Source organism: Neovison vison, chromosome 12 (genome assembly GCF_020171115.1).
Source record: "Neovison vison isolate M4711 chromosome 12, ASM_NN_V1, whole genome shotgun sequence".
Classification (NCBI taxonomy): Eukaryota; Metazoa; Chordata; class Mammalia; order Carnivora; family Mustelidae; genus Neogale; species Neogale vison.
Window position 1 is genome coordinate 15,436,491 of NC_058102.1, and position 13,980 is coordinate 15,450,470.

A 13,980-nucleotide genomic window follows, 5' to 3' on the forward strand; every position below is an offset into this window, starting at 1 on the left:
AATAGAGCAATTCAGGCAAGTGTGAAAGGAATTAATATTTCCCAGTATTCCTCAAAGATGACTAGTTGCTGATTAGTATATATTTGACTTAAGAATTTTCAAGACTGGCTATTTTGGGAAGGGAAGGCGGTGTGAAGCAAGAAGGGAAGGGGAGATTGTCTTTAGAACCCCTAATTAATATAAGCACTTGCTTTCAGAAAACCCTTAATTTGAGCTATTCCTTTTCACTTTTTCCTGGGTGCATGACATTTTAGAATTCTTGGTTTCAGCAGCAACCCAAAAAGACAGAATTGCCAACTTGCACATCAAAAATGAGGGGGGGAAAAAAAGCGTAATGATTTGGAACAAAAACCAAAACAGACTAAAACAAAAAATACAAGAAGCAGCAAAATCATTGAACCTAACTCATCGCATCTTTTTGAAGACAGGGAGGTTAGTTGGTTAAATATCACAATGATCTAGTAGTTACTGTCCTAGCTCTGAGAGTTTAAATGTTTAAGAATGCACATCCAGAAGCGGCACATGTAGAAAAACCATGGTAGCCAAGAGAGATCTGAACTACTGCTGCCCAGGCCACCCTGTTCCAATTAACATGGATTTCCAGAGTTGCTGTTCCATGAGAACTCTCAGTAAGAGAGACAAAGAAATAGAACATTTTTAGAAACCAAGCAGAAAATGGATGGGAATACAATACCTGGAAAGTTTATCAAGCATGTTGACAAGTTTCATGGCTTCATATTCTTTTTGTTCTTCTGTCATTTCATCTATGGGGTTTGGCATTGGTTCCTCTAAATGACCAGTGATAAGATTAATGCTACAAAAAGAAGAAAAAGTTATGCTGTATGTTTTAAAATTATGCTCTTTCTATACTTTCTGGTCCAAGTTGTAAGTTATAATAAGAAAGAGTATAATAGCCCAAAATGGGCAATAATAGCAATTTTGTAGTATAGAACTACTACAGGAATTTTTAAAAATTTACTTTTTCTATTAATTTGCTTTGGGAAACGGGTGGTAGTTTTACTTAAAAAAAAAACAAAAACAAAAACTAAAACAAAAACCAATAGCTGACTTGCCAACTTTTTGTTTTTTTAAAGGCATGGCTGCTTTTAAAAAATGTTAAATTTGATTGGTGCCGTTAGGATAAATATCCTTGGATGCATAGTTTATTAATATAAGGGGACAAATGATTTCAGAGTAGGAGAAATCCATTTTGTGATACAGCATAAAACAAATGTGTCAAAAAAAAAACTGGAAAAATGATGGCAGAGAGGCTGAAATCTGAAAATGAAAGCATGCCGATTTATCATCTCAGGAAATTAGTCCATTAGTGAGACCACAGAAGGCAGTGAGTGTTCAAATAATAAAAGATAAAGCAGAAGAACAATTTTAATTAGATTTGATGTGACCTAGATTTAAAAGAAAAAAGAATGAAATCTAACCTACCAAGAGACAGGTATACACCATTTGACTTTCTAGAGAAATAATAAAGTACTTAAAATGTGTATGTCCCATAAACTTTGTAAGAAGTTCTAATACCAAACAAGCTACCCTCTTAGGTGAAAGCCACACCTTTTTCTTTCTTTTTTTTAAAGGAGATAAAAGAAAATTCTTCAATGGCTGCTAAGTTATCTATAATTTAAACATCTTTCTAGAAAAGCAGACAAGAGGTTACGGTATTTTGTTTCAGCCAAGTATGGACAATTTGCAGGGATATTTCATTCAATCATTAAAAACAAAGAGCAAATTGCTAATAAATTGCTTTCTAGGGTCTACAAACACAAATGCTTTCAGTGGCCAGGTCTGTAGGATAAGCAAATGAGTGAACTGGTCAGCTATGAACAGTGTGGAGTGTTGGGGACTGGGGTAAACCTGAGGACAGTGCCAGTCTAAAGTGGCAGGAGGTACAATCCTGTGGGCCAAAACAAAGACCCTGTGATCAATTAGGTCCTCTGGAAGCTAGCTTGCAAGCCCTGCTTTAGACTTTGACTTGGGCTGGTTAACAGGGATTTCTCATTTGAGTAGTAAAAGGGCTAGGCCACTGGGTACTATTATCTATTACTAAAAGATTTCCTTCTGTTTTTCTATATTCCTCAGAGGGCACATGATATTCAGATTCCTGTGGAAGGACTCTGCTCGGCATTCTCAACAACCAGATCTAAAACATCTGTTTTAACAGTCTTCCTTAAGACCTACACCTGCAGCTATGACTAAAAACTTTTTTCCCTTCAGAGCAATGGATCCACCACCAACCTCCCCCTGCCTTGTTTGGAAACAAATGAAACCTACACAGAAAGCCATATATAAAATAGACAAAGTGGAACTACTCAAGCAGAAGAGGGGATGTGCTGGCCAAGCAGAGGGGAGGCCTAAAGCCTCTCCTGTTCGTCTATACTTACTTGTTTACTCTTAAGTTTGCCCCTGAGGCAATTTTAGGAACTCTGGGACATAGTTTGAAAACTCCTGGGCTTGTCAGTCATTCTCAGCTTTGGCTGCACATTAGAATCACCTGGTAAACTTTAAAGAAAAGGCCTAGGCCTCGACTGAGAGCAACTAAATCGATGTATTTTATTTTCCTGGTGATTCAGATACACAATGAGGTTAAAAACCACACAGGGCTCGAGTGCCAACTTCAGACACTTCACTGTGTGCTACTATTCCCTCTTTTTTTTTTTTTTTAAAGGTGCTCATAATAGAAGAGAAAAAGGCCTCTAGTTAGTGGTCATTTTAAAAAAACACTGAACTGGGGTCATCAGAGTCCCCAGAAGTCAAGAACAAAGGGGACCCAGACAAGGCTTCAGAGAACTACAGCGTTTTTAAGATGTATCCAGATGCCACACTGAAAATGTAACTCCACCACCCATCTATTATTTGCTTAGGCTTGTAACAACAGAATGTTTCCACTGGTTTCTTTTCTGCCACATGCTAAATTAGAAAACAATGAGTCTTATAAATAAATTAGTAAAGGTACTTATTATATAGCACATACTACTTCCCAAGCAGACAAAGGAAATCAGGCGTTAGAAGAAGTACAACGGAAGGTAGATGGATTAACTATGTAAAACACGTTCGATTTGTCTCTAGAGAGAAGGCTCTTCTTCTCAAGTTCAATGGAGGAGTGATTTAAGGAATCAGATCCCCAGACATTAGCACAAGCCATCATTTGCCATGGGGGTAAAACGTGTCAGGAGGATGCACTGGTAAGCTCTGTTGTATCCACAATGTAAAGTCAGGACATGAATTCCTGAATTAGGGCACATTTGATTCTTTTTTTGGTTCTTTTAAGGGCTTAATAGAAATGACATCCATTTTCCACAAGCTGACCTCAAGTCCTCTGCTGCTAAAATGATTTAATGGCTTGCTCTGAAATTAGCTACTAAAGTCACAAAATCCTTTCTTTGCTCAAGGAGCATAAAAGCAAAAGGCAGAAATTCATTCTTACAGAGTAAGAATTTATCATCCCTTACTGAAGCAATATCCCCCACCCCCAGTACACAGAAGAATGTCTGCAATATCACAGAAAACACAAGTTAGGGCACCAAACTGTGCCATTCTCATAGGAAAAATGCCAATGTGCTCGGGGTCAGGAGGCAGACTTGGACATTGTCTCCCCTCCTGCTCCCCACTTCAAACAAGACTCCTTTGGTTTCCCTTCCCAGAGAGGAAAACAAATAGTCACTGTAACAATGATGTGAGGTTTCATAAAAGAGATTATTTTCAGTTGAACATCCACTTGCTACCTTTACAGAACCTCAGATAATATAGTCTAAGACTTAATTTTGTAGGTTTTAGGATCTTGACACTGAAATTCTGGGGTTAGTTTTATCTTGTTCTAAGACTGAGTCTTAAGATGTTTAAGGTACATTAATTGTGGCGGATACTACACTGGGTAATTTTCTCACCCTGTCTGCTCCCCTACCCCATCTTTCTAGCATTCCAATTCTGTGATTATATACATTTTCCAGTTAGGTGACAAGAATTATTTAAACTCATTTGTAGTACCATCGAACATGTATTATATAAGGTCATTATATGAACTAACCACAGTTATGAACCTGGTGATGAAGGGATTAAGACATAAAAAGGTATAGGCCTATGAATATATATGCAAAAGCTGAAATATATTTCAAGACTTTTGCTTTTCAGATTGTTGCTACACTTGGCCAACATCAACAGTACTAGGTCACTTAACAAAAAAGCTATTAAAATTTCTCTGAGCTATATTAAAATTAACGTCAGTCTCTAAAAAGTAGGGATTAAATTTTACTCAAACCATTCTGGTTAAAGGAGGGCCTGGGAGGGCAAATCTCTACAGGGGCTAAGCAGGTAAGAATGAAAAGGATCCACTGTTAAACCAGAGGAGCTTATGCCTGGCATGATGCCTCCATGATGGGGACCACGGCCACTCAGCTCCATCAGCCAGTTGTCTGCCATGTGAAAATGCAGGCTTCATGTTATTAGAGCTTATTGAAAAGAAGTCAGAAATCCAAATTTGCATCTGAAATATCTGAATCCTAAATGTTGGCAACTAATTAAGAAGTACTATGTAAAACAGAAAATAAAAACACAGAACTAAATAACCGACGATGCAACACAAGAACTGAATAACCAACGATCCAACAAGCCAAGCAGCAGCTAACTGTGGGCTAAGTCGAGCCTCTGGGTGGACAGTCTGCAACCTCTGAAAACAGAGGGATCAGGGTTTTCAGGAAAAGGCACTTGTGAGCCCAGAACCAGGATAGGGGGAGATGGGGTGGAAAAGCCTATGCAAATAAGGCTAGAAATGTCTTTTCAGGAAAAACTCCCCAGAATACTTGATCCCCAACAAAACAATAAAAAGAACAGTAGAAAGTTACTATACCCTTGTTCATTTACTTCAAGAAATATTAAAAATAAAGGTTTTCTTGGCGGGTACATCTTCAATATATGGTGACAATTACAAAGAGACTTAAAGCAACAAAACAAAATCTTGACGAAGAAAAAAAGTCTCTTGTCTCATGCTGGAGAAATTATAGTCACTGCCACAGCTACTCCTAAGAGTAATACAGCTGAGAAGGAAACACCCGAGTTGTTTTTGCAATGATTTTAAGCTTCTGTATGTGATTATGAACTAGTGTAGGGTATGAAGAATCTAAGTAGGTGTCCTAGAGTTCTGCCTACCTTGGCCATCCCCTCCTCCTGCCCTCCATTTAGCAGCCCTTTAAAGATACTCTCTGGACTCCTAGGTTCCTATACACTCAGCCTGACAGCCACTGGTCTAAAATGAGCCAAATGTCATTAGGTACACGTCTTTCGATTGCTGTTCGGAATGATGTACAAAACCACATTACTCAGTTATACTATACCCACCTATATAGGCAAGGGGCCTCCAAGCTCAGAGGCATAAAAGAAACTGGTATAAAAGTTAGAATTTAGAAATTTTTCTCTTTGATACAGAACCAAAGTTTATCTGAAAACTTTAAACAAGCATGGCTTAGATTTACACCAAAAAGCTGTGTGGCATGTAACTTGATTCTATAAGTATATTTCTGCTAATTGTGGAAAGCCATTTCCAGTCCATTAAATACACTTACTTTGACACAAAAAAGATTGTTGTGAAATGAACAGTCTCCCATAGCCTGAATGTAAGCTCCACACAATTGTTGGTTTCAGATTCCACTAAAGGATTATAGGTTACCTTGGTGCATCAATCAGAATCCACTTACATTTTTGACAACGGGACTAGGGCCAACTGGATAAAGGGTAATTTCTCTGCTTCTGCCAATACTAGCAACTGTTGTGAATAAATGCATCATAAGAAAAGTATACTGTGATCTTGAGAATACTGATGGTGAAGGGTAATCAGAGAGTAGGGGATAAAGCAATTCTTTCAGGGCTGAGTTTATAAGCTTGACTAGATTGGTAAAGAATTTTCGTAATTTTTAGGGAAAAAGTTCTTCCAGCGTTATAGATCACTCCCCAGAGCACAAAGTACTTTGTAAAGTACTTTGTTTCCCACTACTTCCACAAGGACCATTTGAATAAGCATTTCTTTTTTTTAAAGTAGGCTCCACATCCAGGGCTTGAACTCACAACCCTGAGATGAAGAGTCGCTGGCTCCGACAACTGAGCCAGCCAGGCGCCCCATGAATAAGTATTTTAAATTAACAAATATCCCACTAGTGTTTTACCTGAAGGAGGGAAGATGTAAGAAAAAAAATATGCAAATATATCTGAAGGGGAAGATGTAATGCTGTGTGAGAAACACATATTTATATCTGTCACGAGTAATATTTAAGAAACAACAAGATTTCACAATGGTGACTATTCTGATGACACTAACACACCATTCCTATGAACAATATAGGCCAGGTCCAAAGCTGATGAAAATTCCAACTAGGGATGTCACAAGGTCTAATATAGAAACTTCCTAGCCAAGACTATAACAATACCAAACATCATGGTCCTCGATGCAAACAAAAGGTGCTCTCCTGAAATCTAACATCACTTTCATAATCTAACACATTTCTATTTTCCATTCTATTAGGAGAGACCCAATGTTCTTATATTTTCTCCAAGCAATTTCTTGTTATGGTAGCATTCCGGTGCTTATAAGATATGTGATCATTACCACTGGTAGAAGTCATCTGTCAAGCAAAATCAACAATACACATCGAGATATAAGGACATCAACCACCTGTGAGTATTTAAGTTTGTTTGTTTGTTTGTTTTAACATCTTAGTTGATGTGTCCACATAACTTGGGACACAATGAATGCCTAAAGTAATTTCTACTTTCATTTAAAAATATGAAGGTATACCTCAAGTGGTATTCTTTAATGTTTCAAATGGAGGGAGAGAAAATACAAAACTGATGAAAATATAGTTTATGAAATAGAAAAGTCAAGAGCTAGTAAAACTAATTAGAATGATGACTTCTATAATTAGGGAAAGGTTAAAGTATGATTCCTCTAAGCTTCAATTAGATGACCGAGCTGCCAATTTATAGCATCTAAATGGTGGCAGTCTTAAGAATGTATTGCTTAGAGCCACTGCTAGCTTTTTTTCCCCAAAAGTCTTTTTTTTTCTAGGACACACTCTACAAGATCCTGCTGAGGCTGAACTGGAAATACTAAAAGTAATGCTATTTACCCAGGCCCAATTTGCCAAGGAATACAGGCCAAATAAGTCTTGTCTAATTTGGAAATGATTTTTGCTCTTACCTTCTGATAGCCTAGTACTTTCATGTTAACAGGGCACAGTTTATCCTTTAAAAAAAAAAAAAAAGCCCAATTCTGAAGATAATGATTTTCTGTCCTTCATCAACTACCACATGTTCCTCACTACATTCTAGAAAATGTCAGTAGAAAAACTAGCATGTCAACATCATTGGCAATGCCAAAAGGAAAGGGCATACCCTTTTAACATTTAGTAATGGAAATGAGAAAATTGAGCTCATATAACTTCTAATAAGTGGAACTAAGAAATTTACCTGGGATATGGGGAGTTAAGAAGGAGACGAAAAGGATGAGGAGGAAAAAGAAGGAAGTAGAGGTGGTTTGTTTTGGGATAAGAGAAGAATTAGTGTCTTTGATTTCTAAGCACTGATTCAGGCAAGACTTGATAAGAGTCTCTGGTCTGCCTCAGTGCAATAACACATCTGTTAAAATATTATTACCCAAGTGTTGGATTGAAATTTACTGTGGAGCTATACTTCTTTCTTTTTGCTAATAAGGTACCATTTTACTGACTCATAATGGCTTTTATGCAAGAGGGAAGATCAGAATTCATGGAACGTATGTTTAGATTTCTGAGAAAAACTGAAGCATGAAATAACCAAATTAAATACTTGGTCTTAGTTATACTCTATAAAATCTCAACCTTATGGAAAAGAAAGCAAAAATTGGGCAATACTACTTTTTAAGTATATGATGGCATAGATCTAAAAATACCATCTCTCCAGATACTTCAGAGAGGGTCAGGAGCATGCAGCAGAATATTTCTTGCAATATTATCCTTCCTCAATCACCTGAAGTCACTCTTTAAGCCACTAGCTATGAAACTGCCTCTAAAAACACTATTAAATGGAAAGCTTCCAAATCCACAAAAGAAAAGAAACACTTGGAAAATGAGAGACGAAGGAAGTGAGAGGCAAATAACCAAATCAAAGGCACAGACATAGTTAGGTGAAAAGAAACTTGATACTATACTTTGGTTTTGCATTTTTGTATTCTTCAGTGTCTGTGTCCTCATCCTCTGAGTACCAGTTATCGCCTCTTCCTCCAGCCAAGAGGCCCCTGGCCGCCAACAGTCCTGCAGCATTCCCATAGCCAGTGTATTTCAGCAGGCTGTCCACTGCAAAAACAGAAGAGGTGTTTAGAGGAATCCGTGGGTACTCACTGTCATTACCAACTATTCCCCAACACAGGGAAGTTGGGAGATTCATACCATGGCAGTAAACCTTAAAACTGAGAGGTTTTCAAAGTATGGTAGAGGTTTTACTGAACTACCTACAAATTCTCCTACATGCTCTGAGGACCAAAAGCCTTTTTTTCAGGCATCAGAAAGTCAAGTGGAGCTGTTTGGAATATACTCTGGGGCAGGAGTGGAGCCTCTGTGACCACAATGCTGTTGGTAAGGGCAGTGCTTTAAGTTTCTGGTCACAAAGCTTTTTATCCAGTTTTAGAGAAATCATGACTAAAAACGAGAATTAATGAAACCCAGATTGGAATTTTACTAACACAGTCATTATCTAAAATCTTTCTTGTACCCTTCCTTCATAGGAATGATAGGCAAAGAGTACCAGAAATCACAAAACTTAAGGATGTTTGCAAAAAGGATAGCTAAGTCACTACTTATTCCAAAAAGTCAGCAACAGTACATAAGCGCATGATACCCGCTTTAAAGGTAAGGTCCAAGAGTTAGACTGGCTGGATTTTATTAATGGTTCTACCACCTAACTAGCTGGTTGACTTGGGAAAGTTATCTTACAGCTCTGTACCCTACTTTTTCTAGTCTAGAGAATTGGAATAATAATCTACTTCACAACTTAATACATGCAAAATGCTTAGAAAAGTATCTGGCACACAGTAAATACTCTTTCTTTTTCCCTGGTAATACTAGGTCAACTGAGCACGGTAGACTTCTCTTAGTCAACAACAATAGCAACAGACCAATGAACCATTTGGTGCAGGTCAGTATTACCCTGTCATCAGTGCAAGGTGATAAGTCTAAGATAAGCAGACACATAAAACTTTTGCAGGGTAACCGGAAACTACAGGAATTCTTTGTGTGTGTGTGTGTGTGTGTGATTTTGTAAGAACCTTTAAGGAAGATATTAAACAATTGTTAGCTTTATTTAAGAGCACTTCCTTTAAAAAAAAAAAAAGAGCACTTCCTTTTCTTCAGGTACAGTTTCAAGGTAAACACTAAAATATTCAATCTAAAGATAAAAATTTTATTTAAGGCTTTCAATAAAATGTCATCCTAAAGGCAACTATAGGAAACAATACTTTTTTTTCATGTATAAAGTTTTAGTAAAACCTACATCTTGAAATACTGTTGTAATTCAGAGAGCATTTACCTCAAAAAAGACAAAATAAAGCTGGAGAAGATTCAGAGAAGGGCAATTAAAGTGACTTTGGGGTCTGAAAGGGGCAGCAGATAGGGAAATAGGGTAGGGAAAGGGGATATATGTGATCGGAGTATGAAATCATTAAAGGCATCGATAGGATGAATAGTCCAGGAGTGAATTGTTCATTAAATTTTTCAAGTTCTTGAACTAGAGGGTACCTTCCTTGACACTGAAAATAGGTACTTTGGGGACAAATAAAAGGAAGTCCTACTTTCAAGGGATATGGCAAATTGGTGACATCTGTGCAAAAGGAAACATGGATTAAATAATAAAGTAGATTAAAGTTTATTCTCTTTCAACCATTTTCTACCTTAAAACCTATTGGTGACTGCTGTCTCTTTGGTAATAATTCTCAGTAGATGCTAGATAGAATCATATTAGAATTTAATGAGGGGTCAGTGTGGTATACTTTGAAAGTTCTTGGAATAAATCTGAATATGCTCCCTCTTACTCTCAGTGCCTCTGCAAGACTGGGAAGGTTTACCTAAATTAATGAATTCTTAATGGACAATTAGAGAAGTGAATATCCACTGCATACAGACATTTTTAATATTCATGGAGATCAGACATGACTTTAAAGATTTTCTATTTATTTGAGAGGAAAAGAGAGGGCACATAAGTGGGAAGAGGAGCAGAGGGAGAGGGAGAGGCAGACTCCCTGCTGAGTAGGAAGCCTGATGTGGGGCTTGATCCCAGGACCCTGAGATCATGACTTGAGTCAAAGGCAGACACTTGACTAAGCCAGCCAGGTGCCCCCAGACATGACTTTAATGACATGGTCAGACACAAAGTCAGTGAGGTGAAGGATCATAAATCAAAATGCACCTGGCACTGATACTCTCAATGTAAGCATTTTTGATAAGGCTTTAAAAAAAAGAAAGATTTTATTTATTTTAGAGGAAAGAGAGAGAGAGTGTGTACAAGCAGGGGGAATGGCAGGCAGAGGGAAAAACAGGCACCCTGCTGGGCAGGGAGCCAGATGTGGGGCTCAATCGCAGGACCCTGGGACTGTGACCTGAGCTGAAGGCAGATGCTTAACCGACTGAGCCACCCAAGCACCCGCTGATAAGGCTTATTTTTTAACAAATAAAGAGGTTTAGTAGTTCCAGGAAAAAAAATTCACTAAAACTACAAATGTCTAAGTTGAGATATGAATATACTTAAAAAATAACAATAATAAAAAAGACATAAAATATAAATAACCACCTCAATGGCTAAACATTAAAATAGTTGAAGAATGCAGAGTTTATGAAAGGCCAAAATAGGTTAAAAAGAAGTAAACAGAATATTAAATAGTCTGCTTTCTTAATCAGACAATCCTCCTGGAAGCTAGTTAATAGTAAAAAACACCTAGAACTTTCATGAAATTAATGCCTACTGTTCATTCACAGGAACAAATGTGTCAACTCTGTGACAGTTCGGGTTACAAAGGCTATTTAAGACACACTAAGGCTATAGCCAATAGTTATAAAATCAAATGAACTTAATAGGATAAAGTACTTAAAAAATGGGGGTTGGGGTAGAGAGACAAATGGACTATAAAATTTTCACAGTGAGAAACATTTTCTTTGTGAAGTTCTGACTGACATTATTTGGTGGAGTGTTTTGAGCTACTTTTTAGCTATTTTCAAATATATTGTACGATATCTTGTTCAGTATTGGGAAGGTAGTAAAAGGAAAATGGACTGAATTTAGATGTTAACAGGAGTTGCTAAGGCAAGGAAAGGTTTTCTGGGTGGCCCTTAAAAACAAAAAGAAACAGAGCACTGGGTGGCTCAGTCTGTTAAGCATCTGCCTTTAGCTCAGGTCATGATCCCAGGGTCCCAGGATTGAGCCCCGCATCAGGCTCCCTGCTCAGCACAGAGCCTGCTTTTCCCTCTCTCTATGCCTGCTGCTCTGCCTTCCTATGCTCTCTATCTCTTTGTCAAATAAATGCATAAATAAAATCTTAAAAAAAAAAAAACAAAAAGAAACAATATAAAAATATTTATTTTTTTGGTCCCAGTAATCAACCATGCAGTTAGTTTTGTAAAACTGCTACAGAAATGAGACAAATCAGCATTCAGTCAGACAGTTGCATAAAGTATTTCACCATCATCAAGATGCCAGAGGGCACTATGAACAGAGGAAAACCACCACAGGAGTACACTGCAATTAGACACGCACTGGTAGTAATGATATCATTGCTTACACAAATGTGGGTCTTATCACACTCCTATCATGAAAACAAAAAGAGGTTCTGCTGTTTACCAAAGACAGAATGGCAGAGCCAGATTCTACCCAGAGACCATTCTCTTTTCTCTGTTATGTAGAGGTTTTATAATCCTTTTCCTTCCAAATACTGCTACTTTTGGAAATTTTACACTAGCAACTTCCTCTAATTCGTCTCCCTCTTTCTAGTCTCACATCCTTCTATTCCTCGTTCCACACAACTGCCTCACAGATGTTTGTAAAGCAAAAATATGGTGTTATCACCTTCGTGGATAAAACCTTTAGGATCCGCCACAAAGGCTATGGATCCTTCATTTTCTGGCCTCTGTGGCCTTTTCCAAACCGATCTCCTTATCATTCCTATACATCGTGGATTCTTCTCTTCTTGAATTAGTCTCTTTCTTATAAATACCAAGTGTTTCCCATTTCTCTGTGAAGACTTTCTCTGGCTGTGTCCACGCTACCCAGTCATTCCCTCTTTCAGGTTGTCATTTCTCTCTTATAGTGTACTGATTATTCCTTGATATGGAGAGATCCACAAGACCATATAGTCACTACACCCCATTCAGACAACAGAAAAGTTTACTTTTTTATAACCATCTGTAAGGTACTTTGTTAAAATTAGGAATCCAAAGATGAAGGAGACATGATCTCTGACCTAAAGAAACTCAATTCGTTGAACTTGCATTCTGGACATTAATTGAGAGTGAGAACATAGCAAATGTCAAAAGCACTGAAAACAGACGTAAGTAAAAATGGTACAAGGAAGAGAGAATGATTAACTCTGCCTCTATGATGAGATAAGTCTTCGCAGAGAAGATACTTAAGCTGATCTTCAAGAATAAAGCTCACCATACTAACAAAGATATTCCATGCAAAGGGAACAGCATCTACCAAGTTGTAGAGAGAATGCCAATGGTAAAGTATAATTAGGCAAGAATAAAAAATTTAGCATGACTAAGCAGAAAGTATATAATAGCAAATTGAATTTAGAATATAAAGGCAAGCCATGAAGTTAGTATCTAATAAAATTTGGATTTTACCAGGTGTCAGGAAGTCACTGACAGTTCTACAGGGTGGTCATGGCAAGACTGTATTTTAGAAGAATCCCTCTGTTGGCCATGTGGGAGACAGACTGAAGAAAACCTGACCAGAAACAGAGGGCTATGAATATTTTAATAGTTTATTAAGAGATACACAGATTTGGGAATCCCCAGCAAATAGGCTGAAGCAGAAGCCAAGGGAGAGGATGAGATGACAAAGGAAACAATGGAAAGGGAGAACAGGGGTCAGATGAGAACTCTAGGGAACACTGGCAATTAAGTGTGGGCAAAGACAGTTGGTAAGACTAAAAAGAAAGGTCAGAGTCAATCTAGGAGTGCTTGGTAGCGCGGGGACAGAGAGTGGTCAACAGTAAGATAAAGACCAAAAAAAAAAAAAAAAAAAATCTATTGCTTATGAACATTGGTTACCTTGTGAGCTTATGGAGAACACTTCCAGGGGGGTCTGGAAGGGAGGAATTGACAGTGGAAAGCCCAACTTGCAGCAAGTTGAAGCCTGAGTGGCTAGTAAGGATACTAAGAGGAAAACCAGACTAATCTTTCAAGACGCTAGGATGTGAAGGACAGTGACATGGAGATGTATATAGGTTGAAGAAAACACATAGGGAGAGTTACCAAAAGAATAGAAGGTAACTGCTTTCCAAGAAGATGAAAAGATCAGCAGGCAGGAGATGTCAGCTTCAAGCTAAACTGACACTTCTACCTGGGAGACTGAAATAAAGGAGACGAGAGCAAGCTCGCAGTTGCGGGGCTATGTGCTGAGATGTTCCAGCCTTATTTCTCTGTGTGGTTCAGCCCCAACCACAGTGCCTAGCACATGCTGGGAAATAATGAATGTGTTAACAGGGGGAGGATTGTATTATAAGTTGGTTTCTTTTATTAGATGACATAAGGCCTCTGTTTAGGCGCCCTGGAGAAAGTATGCAATTTGCAGAGCAGGTAATGCAAGTTTAGATTTGGCTCAACACAAGTTGGTAGGCATGAGTACAAGTTAACCTGTGGGCCACTGTCCACTGGGGTTCCAGTTTTAGCCTGGCATAGATGGGTATTTAAGACACTTGAATGACTCTTTCTGTGCCAAGTCTGCCATGAGATTTTG

General features: G+C 38.0%; 1 protein-coding gene across 9 annotated transcripts in view; it reads right to left on the reverse strand.

The window, feature by feature from the left end:
* Window positions 1-13,980, reverse strand: part of RIC8B (RIC8 guanine nucleotide exchange factor B) — a 100,647-nt gene that overhangs the window by 17,047 nt on the left and 69,620 nt on the right. For 7 of the 9 annotated variants that reach the window (XR_006381416.1, XR_006381415.1, XM_044229174.1 and 4 more), the window contains 2 exons: window positions 8,186-8,330; window positions 695-814 (listed from right to left, as the gene is read on the reverse strand). Coding sequence is in view for 6 of the 9 variants with exons in the window: in XM_044229174.1 (XP_044085109.1) it covers window positions 695-814; window positions 8,186-8,330 (265 nt within the window). In the remaining 3 variants the exon portion in view is untranslated. The remainder of the gene's footprint in view (window positions 1-694; window positions 815-8,185; window positions 8,331-13,980) is intronic. The other 2 variants (XR_006381418.1, XM_044229178.1) reach the window with 1 other exon arrangement.